Source organism: Periplaneta americana, chromosome 3 (genome assembly GCF_040183065.1).
Source record: "Periplaneta americana isolate PAMFEO1 chromosome 3, P.americana_PAMFEO1_priV1, whole genome shotgun sequence".
In the NCBI taxonomy this organism is placed as follows: domain Eukaryota; kingdom Metazoa; phylum Arthropoda; class Insecta; order Blattodea; family Blattidae; genus Periplaneta; species Periplaneta americana.
Window position 1 is genome coordinate 35,413,411 of NC_091119.1, and position 22,564 is coordinate 35,435,974.

General features: G+C 33.9%; 1 protein-coding gene across 2 annotated transcripts in view; it reads left to right on the forward strand.

Moving 5' to 3' along the window:
• LOC138695916 (oxysterol-binding protein-related protein 6-like) overlaps window positions 1-22,564 on the forward strand; it is a 123,169-nt gene that overhangs the window by 57,910 nt on the left and 42,695 nt on the right. For both annotated transcript variants that reach the window (XM_069820278.1, XM_069820279.1), the window contains exons 4-9: window positions 2,091-2,233; window positions 4,178-4,345; window positions 7,154-7,304; window positions 9,517-9,770; window positions 15,315-15,485; window positions 19,787-20,057. In XM_069820278.1, the coding sequence (XP_069676379.1) occupies window positions 2,091-2,233; window positions 4,178-4,345; window positions 7,154-7,304; window positions 9,517-9,770; window positions 15,315-15,485; window positions 19,787-20,057 (1,158 nt within the window). The remainder of the gene's footprint in view (window positions 1-2,090; window positions 2,234-4,177; window positions 4,346-7,153; window positions 7,305-9,516; window positions 9,771-15,314; window positions 15,486-19,786; window positions 20,058-22,564) is intronic.

A 22,564-nucleotide genomic window follows, 5' to 3' on the forward strand; every position in this document is an offset into this window, starting at 1 on the left:
CCGCACTACTGATCCCCAATAATTTCATCTATGTACGGAGTTAATCTTCTCAAAAAATATTGGACAAAATTTTGTACGACATCAACAAAAGTGATATTCCTCGAAAGTTACCACAGTCTTGTGCCCCTTCTTGTTCTGCCGTTATCTGTTTCTAATTTAGATAATGATACAACCCACGAAACTTTCAGATACACGAATTTAACAATGAATAATTTTCCAGGTGCCCTCAGTGTTCACCGTGCATACATGTGGAAGATAAATTAGCAAAGGCTTGTAGGTGAAGTATATGGTGGCTCAGTGGTATAGTGTTCGACCACAAAACAAAAGTTACCATGTTTGAGTCCTGCTCATTGCTCGATTTATTTTTTATTATAAGTTTGTACTTGGTTTCATGTGATATTAATATTATTGCACTATCACTGTCGTAATATTTTACTCGTATTGTATGTTATTAGTATGACGATTTACGTTTCTGACAACTATTTAATATTAAGTATGCTATTCTGACTGTCCTACCTAAAATAATACTCATGCATTATAAACAATCTCCCATTTCACTGATCTTAATAAAAATCACCATATAGTTATTCTTGGTATAAATCCCATTAAAGGTATTTATCCTTTTAATCCACTACAAATTCCACTATTAAATACAGCCATTTTATTAGCATCACTGCATTGTGTGCTTCTGAGCAAACTGTTTTGTTCTATTGTGCATTTATTCTTGTTAGCAGTCAGCTGTTTGACTGATTATAACCAGAATACTAATTTATATCGCGATTTATTACTTAGACATGTGTCACCATGTATAGTTTTTCGTGAATGGGCAATTGCTTTGGTTGAGAATGGGAATATTTCCCGATTTACCACGAAAATCGTCTGTAGCTGCATTTAGATTGGCAACAGGCCATGATTGTTTGCCCAAACACCTGCATAGAATTGGAATATATCCGTCCCCTAACTGTCCATTGTGCAACTCAAACCAAGAAATGGATTCGGAACACCTCAAAATCTGTGCTTCAGTGGCTGGCCACGATAATATCTTTGAAAAGTATTGGAGTGCAAGAGGTCAAATGACTTTATTGTCAAATGCCTGGCATTAGAAAACAACAATGGCTTGTGCAAATGTCCAGTAATAGTGTTGTTGTTATCTAATGCTGGGCTTTGGCAACGCAGCCATTAGCGTTCTTGCTCTCCAATATTTATCTGTGGTGGATCCATCAGGTAGAACTTCACAGGTTTGTAGATGATCTTCAGTCATTTCTTCTTCTTGTTAATTAGCATAAGTGTAACCGTTTTTTAAGTGGGCACCAATTTTTTGTTTGTAATGGTGGTTACATTACCCACTCACGTAAACCCCCAGTATGACTGGAGGGCCACACCTGTCGTTGGTTAATGGGTCCATCGGATCTGGCCGGGAGGAGTTTTAGAGTCCACCGACCTTTCTCACAAGCACCACTTGTGGAACATTTCTACTCCGTGGCAGGCCAGCGTAAGAGATGAAATGGCATTTCCTCCATTTTGATGGAACAGTTATACCGCTGTGATTCGGTCCCCAGAGCCTCGTCTGTAAAAACGGGTTGCACCACGAGCAGGTGAGGTTGGGTTTTGGATAGGAGAGGTTATGGAATGCACTTCACTATCCCTTGCATCCTATGTCCAGTAATAGTACAGTCCCCTCAGTATGCTCATAATTCTCAAATCAGTTCTTTTCAGTGCCAAGACCTTCTTAATGATGTCACACGGACTTTTATTAATCTTTTACTATGTCTCAGGCCCTCGCAGAACGTCCCTCCATGACGATGTTTTGCCTTTGTTCATATTCTCACTGAAGAACACATTAGATCCTGCATTGTAACTAATTGGTAGCATTGTTGTATTTTCTTTATAGCAACTCAGTGAATTATACAAATTTTATTTCTCATGTGCTGTAGGATATGTCACTGTACATGGAATGTGAGCAATTCGGAACTTAGAGAAGTTATTTTCTGACTCTGGAAATTGGAGCTAAGTTTAACTTTCAGTAGTGTTTATCGGGATTGTGACTTGATATATGATTTGCTTTTAACACTTTGTTACAAATTTTCCAGCAAGCAAGAGAAGTGCCAGACGTGGATCGGAGTGGGAGATTTTAGAAGGTTTGAAGGACGGGCAGAGGTTTGATAAGAAGCCAGACATTTTCACAGGTTATCTACATAAGAAGAGAAAATGGCCTCTGAAAGGGTGGCACAAAGTGAGTTCAATTTGTACTGAAGATGTATTATAACAGTGTACTGAATTTTAAATATTCTCATTGATAGTTTCTTAAGTGTCGGTAATACTAATAAAAACTTCTGTACATACGTTCCATAATGTGCTTTATGAGCAATGAATAAGAATTAAGGAATGCTTAGTTGAACAGCCGTAATTATAATTATTACAAATATCGAATTGTTAGCGACCATTTTTTATAACATTCTATCTTTTTTTAGCATAAATAGGGTTATTGTGTCTTTAAATGAATTACCGGTACCTTAGTGGACTAGTTTCGACTGCACTGTTAATTATCTTCAAGTACACAAACAGATAGAAGAAACGGACAGGAAAGCCAGGCACACGACATGTCAAAACAATTTTTTTCACATCATAAATACTAAAACAGAAATTTTCATAAAATTAATTAACATGAATACAGTAAAACCTGTCTGAAAGACCACTCCTATTGAGAGACCACTCCTCCTAATGACCGATTTTTTTAAAGAACCAAATTAAAAACCCATAAAACCAATGTAAATCACATCCCTTTTAAGAGACCAGCGACCAGTGATTGAATAGTCATTTCCTTCATTTTACCTCTTTTAAAAAGACCATACTATATTTTAAAAATTTACCATTTAATATTTTATTACATTACTGTAGCTTAAATTAATTCCAAGAAATTTGTATAGTACTAGAAGGTAAAATGATGTTTGGCAACATTGTTAAGTGATACCGTATTCACATTCAGTGCCCATCTCTGTCCTTAATCCCTTAAGGAATGTTGGGAATTGCTAGGAAAAAGATACAATGACCGCTTGCAAACGGCCTCTGAGGTATGACAAAGGGTTATTTATACTGCTATTTAACAGTTTCTTGGAAGGTAAGATTTCTCATGCCATATGACGGTTTTACTTTTCGTTTTGTACATTAAAAATCAAATCGTTATTTGTTAATTACAGTGCAATAATTTATTTTTCTTCCTCCTACCTATTAGAAAAATCCGGTGATCAACCCACCGATGACGAGGTTGAAGTCAAGAGAGAATTTCAATCCAAAAAAATGTGACTAGAACAAGCCTTATGTAATACTGCGTTAATTCAACAATCAACACCACTGAAAGACTGTATGAATCGATAACATATAAATGAACTTCTTAACATGTTAAAGAATAGTTTTGAAAATGAGATTGTAAAAAGAAAATGTAAAAATGTTAAGCAGAGTTCAATTTATTTTTTGTGAAGTAGAATCAAAGGAGAAAATTGGAAAAATAATGTAAAATAAGAAATAAAATTCTGATTTCAAGCTTTTATTATTAGCAATATTTTCCACGTTTTTATTTGATTAACATAGAAACGTTTTAACCCATTATTTGTGTAAAATAACTTCCCCTATTGAGGGACCACCCCTCTGAAAGACCAATTTTTCACATAACCAGCAGTGATCGTTTAATACAGGTTTTACTGTACATAAATTATATGCTGTCTTAATTAAAATTACCTACTTCTAAATCGAACTTCGTTTTGAGACGACTTTTCTTACCTTTTATCCCCTCCCTCCATTTGTATACTGAAATTTTTTATGGATTACATTCGGAATGTCTACCCCTATTAACTATCCAACATGATTTTTACAGTGTGCGATAATCTCTGTATTGTGTGAGTGATCCTTACAGAATGAGGTAGTGTTTTAAATGTGTCTATTAACTATATGGCACACAGCCAATCCGTTCATTCTTAAGCTCTGATTTGAGCCAAGGAATTTGAAACCAACAAAAAACTATCAAAAGGTTTTTTTTGTTAAGAAATCATCTGTTAAGTCAATGTAATTATGCTCTTCACTGTAATACAACCTCTAACTGATGGTGTGTAGCCAACTTGAATTAAAGTGGAGCACATTGTATTCTGTGCTCATATTAAAATCAGATATCATTCCTTTTCAGCGGTACTTCGTGGTAGATAAAGGAATCCTTGTGTATGCAAAAGGTCCGAGTGATATAGCACGTGGCAAGATACATGGTTCTGTCGACATCGGCCTTTCTGTCATATCAACAAAAGCAAAGCGGAAACGGCTTGACATAGATGCTGAAGAGTTCATCTATCATCTCAAGGTGAGGTATTGTTTAGTTTTACTATAACTTATTAAGCGCGAGATATTTGTATTCATCCTTTAAGTGAATAAGCTGTTCATGTCTTGATTCTTATTAATCAAGGAAAGCATATCATTTAATGTTAACCATTCTGAGTGGAACAGAGTCAAAATTATGACATGAATAGTGCTATTAACTTCAATTTATGTCCATCCATTGTTTTGTTCTCCCCATTCAACACAAATGTTTGAAATGCTGCTGAAGCTTGTTTCCCAACTCTTTGCACCCATTTCACTCTTTACTTTATTATTGTATTTATGCCACAACTTTAGTCTAGTAATTATTTCACAGCTTCTTCCATAACTGTGCATAAATTAAGAGTGGGCGTTTTAATTTGTTAATTCTTAATTTTAGCTTTGGTGACTTCATTTTTGTTTCTCATTGGCATAGTGCGCAAATAAAAAATCTCTTCAATTTCAGTCAGTTGCAGTAATTAATTTTAGAAACATTTGCCTTGTTTAGTAATAGTCTTTTCTCGCGACAAATTCTAATGATTGTGGAATACGAGAAAGGAAGGTTGCCCATTTTGAATAATTATACAGTTTTGAATGTAGAATAACTTTACTTGGGTTCTCAACCAGGTGAGTTGGATAGTTGCTTCCAAGCTTTTGATGACTAGCTCCGCCATCTTTTTCAGCGAATTCTGTGGTGTTTGGCTAAAGGGGGATAAGTCATTTTTTATGCAGATGGAATTTTGTTCCCCAGATGAACATACCCATACAAGTTAAATTATACAAATGGGTGTGCACAAAATCAAAAGAATACAGGTATTTGGTGTGTTTTATTTGTGTAGAAAATTATTTGCAATGAGAGTCCGAAGTTTAATTTTCATTATCTCCAAACTTATTTTTATGACTTACCTCCTTTTACCCAAACAACACTGGAATGAAAATTAAACTTCGGACCCTCATTGCAAATAATTTTCTACACAAATAAAACACATCAAATGCTTGTATTCTTTTGATTTTTGCACACCCACTTGTGTAATTTAACTTGTCTGTTCATCAGGGGAACAAAATTCCATCTGCATAAAAAAATGACTTATCCCTCTTAACCAAACACCACAAAAGTCCCTGAAGAAGATGGCAGCGCTAGTCATCGAAAGCTTGGAAGCAGCTTGGGTAGCTGCTTCCAAGCCTGGCTGAGAACCCGAGAAGAGTTATTCTACATCAAACGCCAGGAAAGCCTCAAGTCATACCCGGTTTGGAATGTGTCTCTCCCTCAAATTAAAAATATAGACTGAATAACTTTGTGATATCTTTACTGTTTTAACTTTTGCAGTTCACCTGGCTGACTAGTTTCGAAGTGGTATCCTTCATTGTCACTAGGTTTCGAACAATGAAGGATACCACTTCGAAACTAGTCAGCCAGGTAAACTGCAAACGTTAACACAATAAATATATCATAAAGTTATTCAATGATTATAAGTGTTAAAAGAGTGTATCGAACAAGGAATAAAAACATAAATATTACCACCACCACCAACACTTCCACCCATCCCTGTCATATAGTAATCATTACGACCGTTTTTACCACACCAACACCACCAACATCAGCCTCATCATAATCTAATCTTACTTAACCTTCTCCTTATTGGAGTTCGAGTCTTTTTTTTTTTTTTTTTCATGTTTATAAATTCTAACATAGAACCTCCAAATTTCTTCCTAGTTAAAAATGTATCATATCACTGTTCACGATTTTACTTTTTCTGACACCAATAAAGAATGCAGTTCATCTGGTGAAATATATAAACATTTTCATAAGTTGTTTAATCAACTGTCCAAAGACAGATCTGAACCTCACAAGTGATACCAACAAGGCACCACTTATGAGGCAACTAGGCCAGGAGATAATGGGGTAGGGTGGTCAGTATCTTTCCCCCTCCATTGCATACATCGCTGACTAGCTAATATTATACTAGTCAAACTTCAGATGCATATAAACAATTGGATGGAGTTACGCAATAATAGACCAAGCGCCAAAAACCTGTTTCGAGATATTGGCCATTGAAATAAATATGTTTTTTATAAAACATTTTATGCAAGAAATATTATAACATTCATTCTGTTACAAAAAATAGCACAAATAATACCAAAAAAAGGCTAACCAATTTTTAATAAGATACCAGCAGTTGAACTAATATTTAAAAGCAAAATAAATAAATGAATTTTTGCTTATAAATGGCAGCAAAATTCAGATATCGCATTCTTGATTTTTTCCAAGTTAAATTAGTCTCCCATCAACAGATTTGTGCAAATATCTAATTTTTTTTCAAATTGTCGGTTAGTCTATTATTGCATAATTCTGTCCAGTTGTTCTTCCTCTGACTCATATCATCAATTGAGATGTACTGCCTGATAATAGATGTACATATCAGCCATAACCTCAATCAGAGGATTTCATAAGTTGACCTTCTTTATTACTGCGTTCGTATTTGTAAAAAGAAAATGGCACACTTATATATCCTGAAAATGTTTAATATCAACTTAGTTCGAGCATGCATATTTGTTTTCTTGAGTTGTTGTGTTGTTGACCAATAGCACTGAAGATTAATTGGCTGACATCATTTCCGTCTGCCTTCCCAATATAATCCCGTCAGACTCTTGCTGCTGCGTCCTTTTCATTTTTCTAGCTAGTTTATGTCAAGAGCTGCTCCATCATCTTTGCATATCATGCATTTATTACTTGGAAGGCAATCCATCTTTAACAAATGGTCAGCTAGATATCATGCACTGTTTCCATTCTAAAAGTGGCTTTCTTATGAAACAGGCAAAGACTCTAGAGACGTTTTTGAAGTGGGTGGAGCAGCTGAAGCAGCATCGTTTGTATCGACAACATCTTCTGACCTTTGGCAATAGAGAGGTGCCTGTGATACGAGCCCAAGGAAGCAGTGTGGAGGACGATAGCCCAAACAGAAACAGTGAGTCATCAGAATTAAATCGAGTGGTGCTTTGATGTTGATAAAATGTAGTTTCATTGAATTCCTTAAATATTTCTTCATGTATTGGTACCGGTATATGAAGAATTGATTTGTTATTCCGATATTACAATTCAGAATTTTCTTCATTGCAGTATATTGTCTTTCTTCTTGGCTTATTTTTTTCGTCTTTTTTAAAATTTTCTTCTTCCCTTTTCCCTTCTATTCCTCTTTGCCCTCTGTTTTGGTCTCTTTTTTATTTTTTATTTTCGTATTTATTTATGTTTATCTTTCTTCCTTACTTTCTCTTTTCTTCTTTGACCTTTGTTTCTTTTTTCCCTTTGTTTGTTTCTATTTTCCTCTTTCTATATTTTTCTCTTAATTTATCCTTATTTTAATATTTTCTTTCTATCAGTTTTTTTTTCGTTTTCTTTCTTTCCTTCTTTTTTTGTTATTTACATGTATGTATGTACAATTATACCTATATATAGCCCATATTTTTAAGTACCATATCTCTTCGTTCATTCATTCATTCATTTATTTTATTCCATAGATCTTACATGAGCAATGAAGCTTTAAGATGTGGAACATGTCAACATTTTACAATATTACAATTACAATTTTTACAAATTTTTATAGTTTTACAATTTAGTAATTTTCTACAATTTTTACAATGTTGTACAATTTTTTTACATTTTGGCGAGATGTAGTGAGATGAGATGAGGTCCGAGGATTCGCCAAAATATTACCCGGCATTTGCCTTTTCGGTGGGGGAAACCTCGGAAAAACCCAACCAGGTAATCAAATCAAAGAGGGTAATCAAATCAAAGGTGTTGATGCCAAGGACTCGCCATAGACCATCCGGCTTCAGTCCCACGGCTGTGGAAAACCTCCGAAGAAACCAAAGTCCAAAGGGGGATCCAACCCAAGCCCGAACGCAGCTCCGGAACAGCAGATGTTATTGATTGTCATCTGCTGCATCTGAAACTAACATTAAGTAAAAATAACAATGAATAATTAAAAAAATTCGCCTTTTTTTATACTGGACTGCTATACAGGGTGTCCCATTTATCTTATGCACCTATTATAACTTTTTTGTTTGGATAGGTATTGGAATTTTTGTTTTTGAGAGTTATGTTAGAACGAGGGGCTAACATGATTGTAGAAATTTGGTGCATGTAACTACATTATGGCACAAGATACACGTGACGTCATCAATTTTTCAAATAGCACTACATACTTTAATCATGTTACATTAATTACACACATTACAACGAGTTCAAAAATGTATCACAATGTCACCCTCCCAATCAATAACAACAACAAAATGCAAAATGAGTCCCATCAGAATGTGTCGTTTGTTGTGGTGCCCCATTCATCTTGTGCATTAATTTACACAAAACGAAAGACGACTGGCGTCCGTACACGTCGTGTGTTGTGTGTTTACTGTCTTAACATGTAAACAAACCACAACAACTGTCCACGCCACAATCCACGTACAGTGGCCTGCACGTTCTCCGGACCTGTCGCCACTCGACGTCTTCTGTGAGGAACTGTGAAGGACAGTGTGTACCAGAACATTCTGACAACGACATGCAGCAACGCATTCGACAGGCTTGTGTGTCCATTCAGCCAGCAACATGCCTGGCAGTCATACGGTCTTTCGGAGAACGCCTTCAAATGTGCATTAATGTGAGTGGTCACCATTTGGAAAATCTTCTGTGACTCTCAAAGCATAACATTATCACATTGGAAGTACGTTTTTGTTTCGTTTTGTTGTTGTTATTGATTAGAAAGGTGACATTGTGATACATTTTTGAACTCGTCTTAATGTGTGTAATCAATGTAACATGATTAAAGTATGAAGTGCTATTTGAAAAATTGATGACGTCACGTGTATCTTGTACCATAATGTAGTTACATGCACCAAATCTCCTGCTCATGTTAGCCCCTCGTTCTAACATAACGATCAAAAACAAAAATTCCAATATCTATCCAAACAAAAAAGTTATAATAGACGCACGAGATAAATGGGATACTCTGTATATACATTGTAAAAATTAACATCTTGAGTATGCTAGAGAAGTTCTCCATATTCATGGGGTAAATATCTAATACCAATAAAAACCATGTTTATGAATTTACTGCAGTGTTAATAAAAGTACCACATTTGATCAGACTGAAGTTCATGTATTGTATGTAATTTTCTTTGCAGAGATTGCTATGACTCCACCAGATATTGCGTCAAATCGTGATGGTTCTTTACCAAGAAATGTAAAGCCCTGCTCACCCCCTCCTAGTATCTTGGGATCTGGGGCATGTGCAGGTAGTCGACTAGCTGCTTGGGTCATTGACTCCACACCCCCATTAGACACACTCAACAAAGAGCTGGGGCAGGTCACACAGAACATAGTGCAGCTAACACGAATCCTGGAGCAGATAGAGTCAATACCCACAATCGATGCTGAGGTAAGAATTTGTCAGCTTTATTCTTAGATTTGTAATGTTGATAAATGTTTAATGACATAAATTATGTAAAAGTGAAAAATTTAAAATATATATATTTATTCGAACAGAAGAATTCATTGAATATAAGATGTCCATGTATTTAACTTCCCTTATATCTAAATTCCAGATAGGTTCGGACCTCAGTACTGTTTTTTTTTTTTTTTTTTTTGTCATTATGTGCGTAAAGTGGTAACAGTAAGAAATAGTTAAAAAAAGTGACCATCGGAAGGATAAGTTGTTTGAATTATTGTAGTGTTGATGTACTAGATTTTTTCTGTGTCTTTAAACTTTGTGTTTTCGTTTATGTACATAATTATGATTTATTTTTCTGTAGTAGTTGCTAAATTGTGTAATAATAGTAGTAAACTAAAATCGAAAAATTTTAAGAGCCATATATATATATTTTTTTCCAAGAGCCAGCACATTTTTTTTCTCCTTTTTTCCCGAAATATCACGTTGTAATCTACTAAAACTCGGGTCATTAAATGAAAATTCTCTTGACACCCTGAGTTTTCTACTCCTCATCTTAAATACTGTGACAGAGCTGGGATACGATCTCACTACTGGCAGAAGGAGGACAAGGTCGGCCATAGTTCGGTGCGGCAAATGAAGTGCGCGCGTATCTGTTTCCTGGGGCATGTTCTGTGGCGTAGAGAGGAGAGAAGAGGAGGTGACACGCTGTTCCGCGGACGTGACGAAGGGAAAGGGGGGGACGGACCCTCCCGAACAGAATCGTCCATAAGTCTGTAGAAGTAGAAATTTCGAGCATCGTACTTTCTCGTAATTATGGTTTGGTTATAAATTACGACACGCGAGTGAACTTGAGCAGTTGTTGTTATAGTCGGTGGACAGCAAGCCAGCCAGTCTTGTGTAGCAGTGAAGCCAGCTTCGAGATCGGAGTTCGACTTGAGTGTGTCCGCAGCTGTGTGAGCGTCCGAAGTCCCGAGTTTGAGTACAGTGGACCGCAGTTGGGGGACCTGAGTTCGACGTTCAGTGGACTGTCTCTGAAGGTCTGGGGTTCGAGATACTGTGAACTCGAGTGGCTGAGCTAGAAGAATTAGCCAAGGCAAACGAACTGTGAACTGAGAACTGACAGTTCTGATTTGTAAATAGTGCTCTGTGAACATTAGTTAAGATTAACAGTTCATTGTTGTTCTCAATAATCCAAGTAAATTGTCATTGTCGTCTGTGGAGTGCAATAACGAATACTGTGTTGCTGTGTGGAGTGGAAATCCCATTGTTGACGGAAGAGTTCAAATTATTGGAAGTGACTGTTGTTGAAATAAAATTACATTCTTGTTTTGTAATAAAGTTACAATATTTTCTGGTTATTTGTAATATCGTTCATGTAGTCTTGACTCCCTGGTGATATTTACATAACTGTATATGAAACCCACCTATACATTCACAAATAAAAGTATTAAAAAAAAAAAAAAAAGGAATCATTTCTTCGAGTAAATTTATAAGAATTAATCTGATAGACTGATGAAATACTTTAGTTAAACATTTGTGTCAGTATAAGTGTACTCTTGCTTAATCAGGATATAGACTTCAGTGCAAGCGAATGGAAATAGTGGACATCAGATGGGAGCAATTCTGAAGTGAGTGAAGGAACTAAGATCTAAATTGAGGCTGACGAGAAGTAGAGTAACGCAAGTAGGAGATAGTTCAGGGAGCAGGGATGAAGGAAGAGGAGAAAACTAGGTGAAAAAACAGTATGACTTAAGGAAATGGTGTGGATGGGGAAATAAATCGTGAGAAAAGAAAACTAAGACCTAAATAAAGTAGTAATGTGGAAATTTAGCAGTGAAAAGTGCAAATAGTTAGAGATGTGAAATGAGGGGAAATGTGTCATACAGAAGGGGAGGTAAAAAATGAGAAATATGGTATTTTTGGTATAATAATGGGTTAGGAGTAAAGTAGAGGAAGAATTGATGACAGACAAGTAAAGACTAGTGGAAGAATTGCAATAATAAATTAAAAATAAGTAATGACCTAAATGACTTGTACTAGAGGTGTTGTAAAACGGGAAGACGTCACTGTATACTAATAATGTGAAGTGCCACCTCACCAAAAGGTAGGCCTATATTGCTTAAAGACAAATTTATACATACATACATACATAATAAGGATATTCAGTGGCGGCCGATGAGGCATTCTGGTGGTGGTGCCAAAAACGAAAAAAGGTTGTACGCAAATTACCCTAGTGAAATTGATAATTTCGCAGTTCACGTTTGCATTATGTTAAATAAAACACATTAATTAAACCAGCTATTTTACCAAGTGTACAGTCAATAATGCATCTAGTAACAGTTACAATAACATTTCCGAAACTAATAACGAAATTTACAGATACAAATAAGCAAAACTTTCACAGTATTGTTAGTCAAATACAAATAATTTTTATAATTAGTAAAATTACTGGCAAAAACACACGAGATATAGATAATAAACAAACACGTTTGCACTTTATTTAATAGGCAGATAAATCCAAGGCAGAGGCCTGAATAACACATGTTCATGTCCTGCACAGATCTCATGTATCGTTAACAGAAGCATCAATACTATAGTAACAGTGTAGCGATATTTAGTTGCCGCAAAATAAAACAAATATTACACAACATTAACAAACAGTTCTACATAATATGAAAAAATATTTATCTTTCTAAAAAGAACCATGACTATCTCTGCGTTCAATATAGTTAAATGGATAATAATTTACACATTCAAATCCAAGTTACTGTATGTGCATTAGTTTTGAATTGGCAACATTACATTAACATTTGGCGCGGAACTTTAACTTGTGTTTCGTGCAAGTCTGCGGTAGATGGTTCCCTTCCTAACGTCTCCAACAATCCTGCCATCTAGCGAAATTTTTGCATTACTGTGCTCTAGCGGGCGGAATATTAACTACTGAGTCAAATTGAATTCGGCTCAAAGTCTGCCATAAGAAACGCATGTAAACTATAATCAGTAGCCTTTTGTACAGTGTTATATGGAGGGAATCAGTGCCACACAGAAGTGGCTCCGACGTTCGGAAAAACGCTGCAAGAGTGCGTCCGGGTCTGTGCGCGCGCTCGTTCAAATGAAATACGAATAAAATGTGTAGAAATAAACTATTACAACTGCTTTCTAGGATATGATTTTTTGTTTCTTTCATTGGTGGTGCCATGGCACACTGGCATTACCCCAAAAGCCGCCCCTGAGGATATTAAAAATACCATAAATCCTCATTTAAAAGTTAAAAATTCAGTTTTGAAAAGATTCTATTTTTAACATTTTGTTAAAGGAACTAGGAAAATTGGTTGGAATTTGTAACTTTTATTAACGTTTTCATGGTTTAGATTGCTTCTTAATAGGCAAGTATTATAACGATAAACATTTTCATTTTACTGTAAATCATCATATATTTCCCTTCAGAAAGAAGTCATTATATAAACTTTCACTGCTCTTAAAAATTCGTCACTCTTTCAGGCTGCTAACATCTGATCCAATGACAAACCGGTAATTAGACTGAACCAACATTACAGAAAAGAAAACAGTTTCCGGGTGTTTGATACTGTCTAAAGCTGTTTGCTACAGACTGAAATGACGTGACGTATTCAAACACAAACCACATCGTCTCTGTATCAGGTGCTTCACCACAAGGCTACAAGACCACAGTCTCACAAAAAACTGTAATACGTAAAGGCTATTCCATATGAAATCGGACAACGAAATACCATGACATGTCAGAATTGTCTGAAAATTCGTTCAGAGGTTTAGTATGTGGGAACTAGTAAATATACATTTTGACTTTCTTTAGCTCAGTAGTTTTTCAGACAAAATTCCTTAAAATTTAGCGTATTTTGTATTTTATTCTTACTTTCAACACGTACTATTACGTCTGATTTCGAAATAAAAACTTAAGATATAGCTAATTTTGTAGTGCACATTTAAGTGTATTAATGGGGTATAACACATATATTTTATTGTTTGTGGAAATTATGGATATATTGTTTTTTTTTGTGATTTATACCACTAAAAAATTATGGATATAAAATACTATAATATTAGTTATTGTTGAGACAAAAACCATACAATTTTTTTAAAAGCTATTTTAAATGAAAAGCCTTAAAATAAATATTTCAAATCTAGCTATAAAAATACGTGCTCCATGCACCGTCATGCGGAGATGTGAGAGGAGCCAGAATATTCTTATCAGCTGGCCTTGAGTGGCCTTGAAACTGCTGGTATGTTGTTACAACACAAGGACTGAGACGAATATGTGACCTACCAGCCAATCTTCTGTGTGTATTATTTACAAGGTGACAGTGGTTATTCAATTCCAATGTTTGAGAGGTTTCCTTTATTGTGTTGCAGCAAATTAAAAAAACTGCTATATTAAGGTAAGATAGTGATTACGTATTGTCTTAAAAGCAAGAATTATACCAATCATAACCATGAGTAAACAGTAACAGGTTAGTGTAGTGAATATGTAATATCCATATAAAATTATTTTAGTATTCAGAGGAATACACCTTTCATTTCGAGTTGTTTTCAAATGCGTGAACTACTCACATACGGAACTTACAAGCTGCTAGCATTGGCCAACTACGTGCATGCTCAGCTTGCTGTGGGATGGACCCGTTCGACGAAGAAATCCACGATGAGAATTATTTTCTTTATTTTCTTTTCCACCCTTACCCAAAGAAAATTTTGAATCTGTAAACTGTGTTTTATTGTATATTAAGTCATCCATATTGTCGTGTTTTTATTTTTTAGCTATTTCGTCAAGGAAAAAAGTAATATAAATAAATCTGCCTAGTCAAGTGAATAAGAATTTAAAAAAATCCCTTCGTGAAGGAAAAAAGTAATATAAATAAATCTGCCTAATCGAGTGAATAAGAATTTTAAAAAATCCCTCCAAAGTAATTATATTACTCTCTGAGTCTGCTTTAAAAAGAGATGCTGTTGAAAATCCTACCACTAAATGTCTCTGAATAATGTTTTTCCAAAACTAAGAATTTTACGAAAGTACGATAAAATTTATGCTCTATAAAATGAAAAGTAATACTAGTTGCAGATATTTTAACCCACCATTAGGCTTATCCAGTGGAGGCCTCTCAATGACAGAAGCACCTTTCTTTTTTTTAAATGCGAGGTCAAATTTTCTGAAATTTTGTCCAATTTCATATGGAACAGCCCTTAAGCAAGCAAGCGACTGTAGGGTAGCATAAAATGGCCGACTCGCACATGCGCACGTTTGGAAAGACTCATTGTCACCATGCTTTTCACACATCAAGGCATGTCTGTAGCAAATTTGATTAAATTACAACCATTACTTTGATTTATATAAGCGAAAATCTGGGACTGAGAACGAGTGTATTTGAAACAACGTCCATGAGGGGCACTTTATGAATTTGATTCACTGAACATATGGATATAAAAAACTACTAGCAAATCATTCTACAGACTTTGTATTCGTTTTATTTGCACATACTTACGCATGATCTTTTATTGCAGATTGGAAATGAAGGCTTCTCGCCAAATGTGAAAAAAGACCGCAAGAAGTTCGGTCTTCGGAAAAAAAAGAGCTCCAAAGGGAGTTCAGTAGATCTGACTGGCTCTAGTCCTAGCAAGACGACAGAGCCAGAATCAGCTTCTCCACTCTCAGTGAGTTTTCCTGGCACAGAGGTATTTAGAAGATTTGGTTATTTTTTGTGGTGTGTCTGGCTTTCTTCTGAGTCCACTCAAGCTATCACCTTCTCTACTAACAATTTTTCACATGGACAGGTTCGAAGAGTGAAGTATGCAGTTTGTAATTGGCTTCTGGTGCTTCTAACCTGTTCAGACATATCTACCTGATGCTGAAATCAATGCATGACTCTATTTCTGTAACTATTCTTTACTTTCATTTTCTGTAATCAATTCACGTGTTTCAATAATTGTTGTAAATGTATAACTTTATGGAAGTACTGTGCATGCATCATATTTGTTAACTTTGCCTTCACAGTCAATTGTATGTAATTTTGTACATACTGTGAAACCTGTTCAAATCGGAACCTGAATAATTTGGAATCCTGTCTATTTCAGAATAATTTATTGGTCCTGGCGAAATTCGTATGTATTATGTATAATTTTTCCTGAATAAAACGGAAACTGTCCAACATGGATGCAGAAAATGTCTGATACTGTTCAAAATGGAAATAATATTTTGGACACACTATTTTAATGTAAACTATATTTTGAAACATTAGCTAAGAAGGGTGCCAATCTCAAAATAAACCCACGGAAACCTTTGTCATTTAACTCAGTAAAATAATATATCAAGCAACTACAAAAAAATAATCACCAACAAGAACTGGACATAAACATTTCGCAACAATGTAGGAAATTACTGAAGGATATACCTCCTGAACCCAGAAGACTGGCAGTTGCAAGCTTTCGTCTTAACACTGAACATGACATCCTGGGCCTCAATCGTCTTGGCATCCTTCCATCAGCATCCTGCATTTTGTGCCATCAACAGGAAGACATGGATAGACAACATCTTGCAAAATGCCCTGCTCTGAAATCCTTCAAGGAAGTCGACTGCTACTGGGAAGCCAGAGCCCGAATGTTTTTAATTACTTAATCCATAGTTTTGTTCAACACTTTCTTGTTTTTCCCTCAGTCAATGATAGTAACTATCATGTACTAGCCATTAGACGAATAAATAAATATTTAATTTCAAGAAATGTACGAAATATGTAGGTCACTAAGATAAAAACAAGTTTTCTTTGCAAAATTTTAGAGAGTGTGAGGGTGTGTTGGCCTATCAGTCATAAATTTTATTACCCTGTTGACTAGGCAGACAAGTGCCTTCAAAGATTCTCAATGCTTCACATCGGTATAATGTCGTAGCTGAGCAGAATGCAATTGTAGTGATTTCATGATAGAAAAAAAGTTGCGTAAAAATGTGGCACTATTAAGTGATGAAGTAAAAGTTGTCGACTTAAAGCAAAATGAGGAACTAAGTGTATGGGAAATAATGTTGGAATTCAATTGTGGAAAATTCAGATGCTACACTTCGAAAAATAATGACCATCTCATGAGTGAGTGAAAAATAAAGACCGTCTCATGAGTGAGTGGCTTGCGGTCAATAATAGTGATATAAAAAGGAAACAGAAAACAGCTGGTTATGTGGAAATAAATGAACTGTTGTGAGAGTGAGTTCTTCATGTCCTTTCAAAGACCGTGCCAATTTCTGGACCTATTCTGCAAAACAAACCCTTGAACTGGCAAAAACATAATAGATAAGCCAGAATTCAAGGCTTCTAATGGATGGCTCCTAAACCAATTAAATAATGTGCAGTGATATACAGTACACTATTATAGTATAGTGTTAGATATTAAATTTAGTGTGATTTAAAAGTGTTTAATGAGTGAGTTACGATAACATTTATACAGAAAATGAGATTTTTCTTCAATATGATTCACCACTGGAATAAGCGACAGGAAGCTGATTTAATGTCAGTAGTGTTAAACGGAATATTTTCTACTTCTTGCAATTTGCGACATGCCATTTTGTTTTTCATTTATACAAATGATAAAATATTCCATTTTAACTTCACACCTGAACAATATGGAAACCTGTCCGCAATGGGAAAAAAAAATTGAGACTATGTCACTTCCATCTTGAACAGGTTTTACTGTACCATGAAAGGAAAGTGGACAGATTAAAATTAGACCCCTGCAGTTTTCTTCTTAATCAGCGTCATCTCTTCTAACACTGTCACACCATCCATAACCATCACTGCCATCACCATAATTATCATTATTCAAGAATTTGAATTGTTTGGTCCATTCCATTCTCATTCCTGCAAATATTTTAAGCCAGTATTAAAATTCACAAGTAGCAGAATTCTTTTGTTACGTGATTAGTATGGTCCAATAATGTCACTTTAAAAGAAAAAAAAAAGCACGAAGATGACACATACTGTCACATTGAATGTTTGCGTGTTTCACAACAGTTTATTCGAGGATAATGTTTCAAATGATATTACTGTTTTTATTTTTGATTATTGAAAATATATATGTAAGTGAAATCATTTAATATGTACACAAATCAAAAGATGAACTTTTGTTTTCTGTGTTGTACACGAAAGGCAGTTTTTTAATCTCAAAAGTAAGGTAATTGAGTTTATTTATACATTTATGTATGTAATAAATTTTGCACAAATTTGCATAACATAACTAGTCTACATATATATTGTAATTGTATTAACTATTTGGGAAACTCGGGATTCAAAATGTTAGAAATATTAAGCTATATTATACCTTGCTTCTTTGCATAATAAATGGATTTACAAAAGGGATGGGTTGAACAGTCAGGTTCTCTGACACATATATATTATTTTAATGTACCGAAGTACATATGATATTTCCATGCAGATATTCTGCATCATCATACGATGAAAGAGTAATGGAACGGAGAAAAATTCTCTCTGGCACCGGGATTTGAACCCTGGTTTTCAGATCTACGTCCTGATGCTTTATCCCTAAGCCACACCGGATACCCATCCCGGTGTCGGACAGAATCGTCTCAGTTTAAGTTCCAACTCTTGGGTGCTGATTAAATTTGAGTTTTTGTAAATTTTGTATGTACAGAATATCCATGGAATTCATTTCATAATGCAATTATTCAACTGTAGTACTGTATATTTTTATTAATAAAATGAAGTTAAAATTTCACTATAGTGAAACGTTTTAAACATTTTCACTTCTTTTGCATAGTAAATAAAGACACTGAAATGCTAACATAACAGAACATACGAAAAGCAATAGCCAGTAGAGTTTCTTTCTTGCTGTCTCTTCTATTTTTTTAAGACTTGATCCATTTATGTGTTTATTGTGTAATACATGTTTCATTCTTCCTTCTTTTTTCCTTGCTTTTTCTTCCTCTTTCTTTGTTATGTTATCTCTTTTTCTTATTCTTCTCTTTCTCTCTCTCTCTCTCTCCCCCCTCCCCCTCCCCCTCATCTCTTTATTTTTTTTTTCCTTGGTTCATTTTTCTTCTTTGTTTCATTTTTGTATCTTTCTTTTCTCTTTTTACTTTTTCTTTCCTTTCTCTTTTTACTTTTTCTTTCCTTTTTTACCTCTCACCTCATTTTATCTCTTTTTATCTCTTTCTCTCTGCCTTGCTTTTAAGAAAATTAATGGAATTTAAGTGACACTTGAATTTATACTAAATAATGCAATCAACAAGGTAATCATATTATACAAAGAATTAAATAATTTCAAGGGAAAAATTGTTCAGGAGGTTGGCCTCGGTAATGTATTTGGTGTAGCGCTGGCCTTCTATGCTCGAGGTTGCGGGTTCGATCCCGGCCCAGGTCGATGGCATTGAAGTGTATTTAAATGCTACAGTCTCATGTCATTAGATTTACTGGCATGTAAAAGAACTCCTGCAGGACAAAATTCTGGCACACTGGCAACACTGATATAACCTCTGCAGTTGCGAGCATCGTTAAATAAATCATAATTTAATTTAATTTTGTTCTTGGGCCGGGTATCGATCCTGGGTCCTCTGGTTGAATGTACCAGCGCTCTACCAACTGAGCTACCCAGGAACACCACCCGACACCGTCTCAATTTTTTCCCTTATATCCAGACAACTCATGTGGGCTGACACGACGCCAGAGACCCACATCAACTCTGTGTAACTTGGAATTGTGGTTTTCTGTTAACGTACCTATAGTAACGTATATATTATGCAAGTCTAGTTTTTCAGGTAAAGCTCCCTGTGAAGCAGACTTGAATCATTTCAAGTATGAACAGTATTTATAGGTGGTAATACTTCTCTGAATACAATGCATTCTGGAGTGCAGAGCAGAGGTTTCCAGTTCATTAAATTATTGACTCTACCATTTGTGTCGTAATTTTACATTGTGCTTTGAACTGTGGATACTTTATGTGGAGGGAAGAGTGACACAATTGAATGCTCATGTTGACAGACTTGTTCCTTTACTGGCCTCACTGTCACGTCCATTCAGCAACAGCCAATAACTGGAGTACTGAGTAGCAGCAACAGTTCTCTGCCAACAACGACTCTGGCAGCTAGACCTCAGAGCCTACCCGGACCAGAGCACCTGCTACCCCTTGCTGTGAATGCTGTCACCACTATCAACAACACAGCTGCTCTAACCCTCTGTAACTTGGACACTAAACCTTCAGGCACTCCGGACAACCAGGTCCGAGAAGATTTTACTATACTGGCCAAAGACAGTGAGTGAAATATTGATATTATTATTATTATAATAATAATAATAATAATAATAATAATTATTATTATTATTATTATCATCATCATGTTGTTGTTGTTGTTAAATTTGTCTCTGATAGAAATAAGAATAATTTTCAAGAAATATAAACATTATGTGAGAAATAAAACCAATAATTATTTAATTACTGTTGAGGACATAAAATTTCTGCAAAGATAATGGATACTTCTCCCTACTGTAGAAACCATGACAGTACTGTTGTTTACATAAAACGAGCAGCAAATACTGAAATATTGATATTATTATTATTATTATTATTATTATTATTATTATTATTATTATTATGTTGTTGTTGTTGTTGTTGTTAAATTTGTCTCTGATAGAAATAAGAATAATTTTCAAGAAATATAAACATTATGTGAGATATAAAACCAATAGTTATTATTTAATTACTGTTGAGGACATAACATTTCTGCAAAGATAATGGTTACTTCTCCCTACTGTAGAAACCATGACAGTACTGTTGTTTACATAAAACGAGCAGCAAATACTGAAATATTGATATTAGTATTATTATTACTATTATTATTATTATTATTATTATTATTATTATTATGTTGTTGTTGTTGTTGTTGTTGTTGTTGTTGTTGTTAAATTTGTCTCTGATAGAAATAAGAATAATTTTCAAGAAATATTAACATTATGTGAGAAATAAAACCAATAATTATTTAATTACTGTTGAGGACATAACATTTCTGCAAAGATAATGGATACTTCTCCCTACTGTAGAAACCATGACAGTACTGTTGTTTACATAAAACGAGCAGCAAATACTGAAATATTGATATTATTATTATTATTATTATTATTATTATTATTATTATTATTATTATTATTATTATTATTTTGTTGTTGTTGTTAAATTTGTCTCTGATAGAAATAAGAATAATTTTCAAGAAATATAAACATTATGTGAGAAATAAAACCAATAGTTATTATTTAATTACTGTTGAGGACATAACATTTCTGCAAAGATAATGGATACTTCTCCCTACTGTAGAAACCATGACAGTACTGTTGTTTACATAAAACGAGCAGCAAATACTGAAATATTGATATTATTATTATTATTATTATTATTATTATTATTATTATTATTAATATTATTATTATTATGTTGTTGTTGTTGTTGTTGTTAAATTTGTCTCTGATAGAAATAAGAATAATTTTCAAGAAATATAAACATTATGTGAGAAATAAAACCAATAGTTATTATTTAATTACTGTTGAGGACATAACATTTCTGCAAAGATAATGGATACTTCTCCCTACTGTAGAAACCATGACAGTACTGTTGTTTACATAAAACGAGCAGCAAATACTGAAATATTGATATTATTATTATTATTATTATTATTATTATTATTATTATTATTATTATTATTATTATTATTATTATTATTATTTTGTTGTTGTTGTTGTTGTTGTTGTTAAATTTGTCTCTGATAGAAATAAGAATAATTTTCAAGAAATATAAACATTATGTGAGAAATAAAACCAATAATTATTTAATTACTGTTGAGGACATAAAATTTCTGCAAAGATAATTCCCTACTGTAGAAACCATGACAGTACTGTTGTTTACATAAAACGAGCAGCAAATACTGAAATATTGATATTATTATTATTATTATTATTATTATTATTATTATTATTATTATTATTATTATTATTATTATTATTATTATTATGTTGTTGTTGTTGTTGTTGTTGTTAAATTTGTCTCTGATAGAAATAAGAATAATTTTCAAGAAATATAAACATTATGTGAGAAATAAAACCAATAGTTATTATTTAATTACTGTTGAGGACATAACATTTCTGCAAAGATAATGGATACTTCTCCCTACTGTAGAAACCATGACAGTACTGTTGTTTACATAAAACGAGCAGCAAATACTGAAATATTGATATTATTATTATTATTATTATTATTATTATTATTATTATTATTATTATTATTATTATTATTTTGTTGTTGTTGTTGTTGTTGTTGTTGTTAAATTTGTCTCTGATAGAAATAAGAATAATTTTCAAGAAATATAAACATTATGTGAGAAATAAAACCAATAATTATTATTTAATTACTGTTGTGGACATAAAATTTCTGCGAAGATAATTCCCTACTGTAGAAACCATGACAGTACTGTTGTTTACATAAAACGAGCAGCAAATACTGAAATATTATTATTATTATTATTATTATTATTATTATTATTATGATGTTGTTAAATTCGTTTCTGATAAAAATAAGAATAATTTTCAAGAAATATAAACATTATGTGAGAAATAAAAGCAATAATTATTTAATTACTGTTGACATAAAATTTCTGCGAAAATAATGGATACTTCTCCCTGCTGTAGAAACCATGACAATACTGTTGTTTACATAAAACGAGCAGCAAATACAAACTTTCAATCTCATTAATAGAACATTATGGCAAATTTACA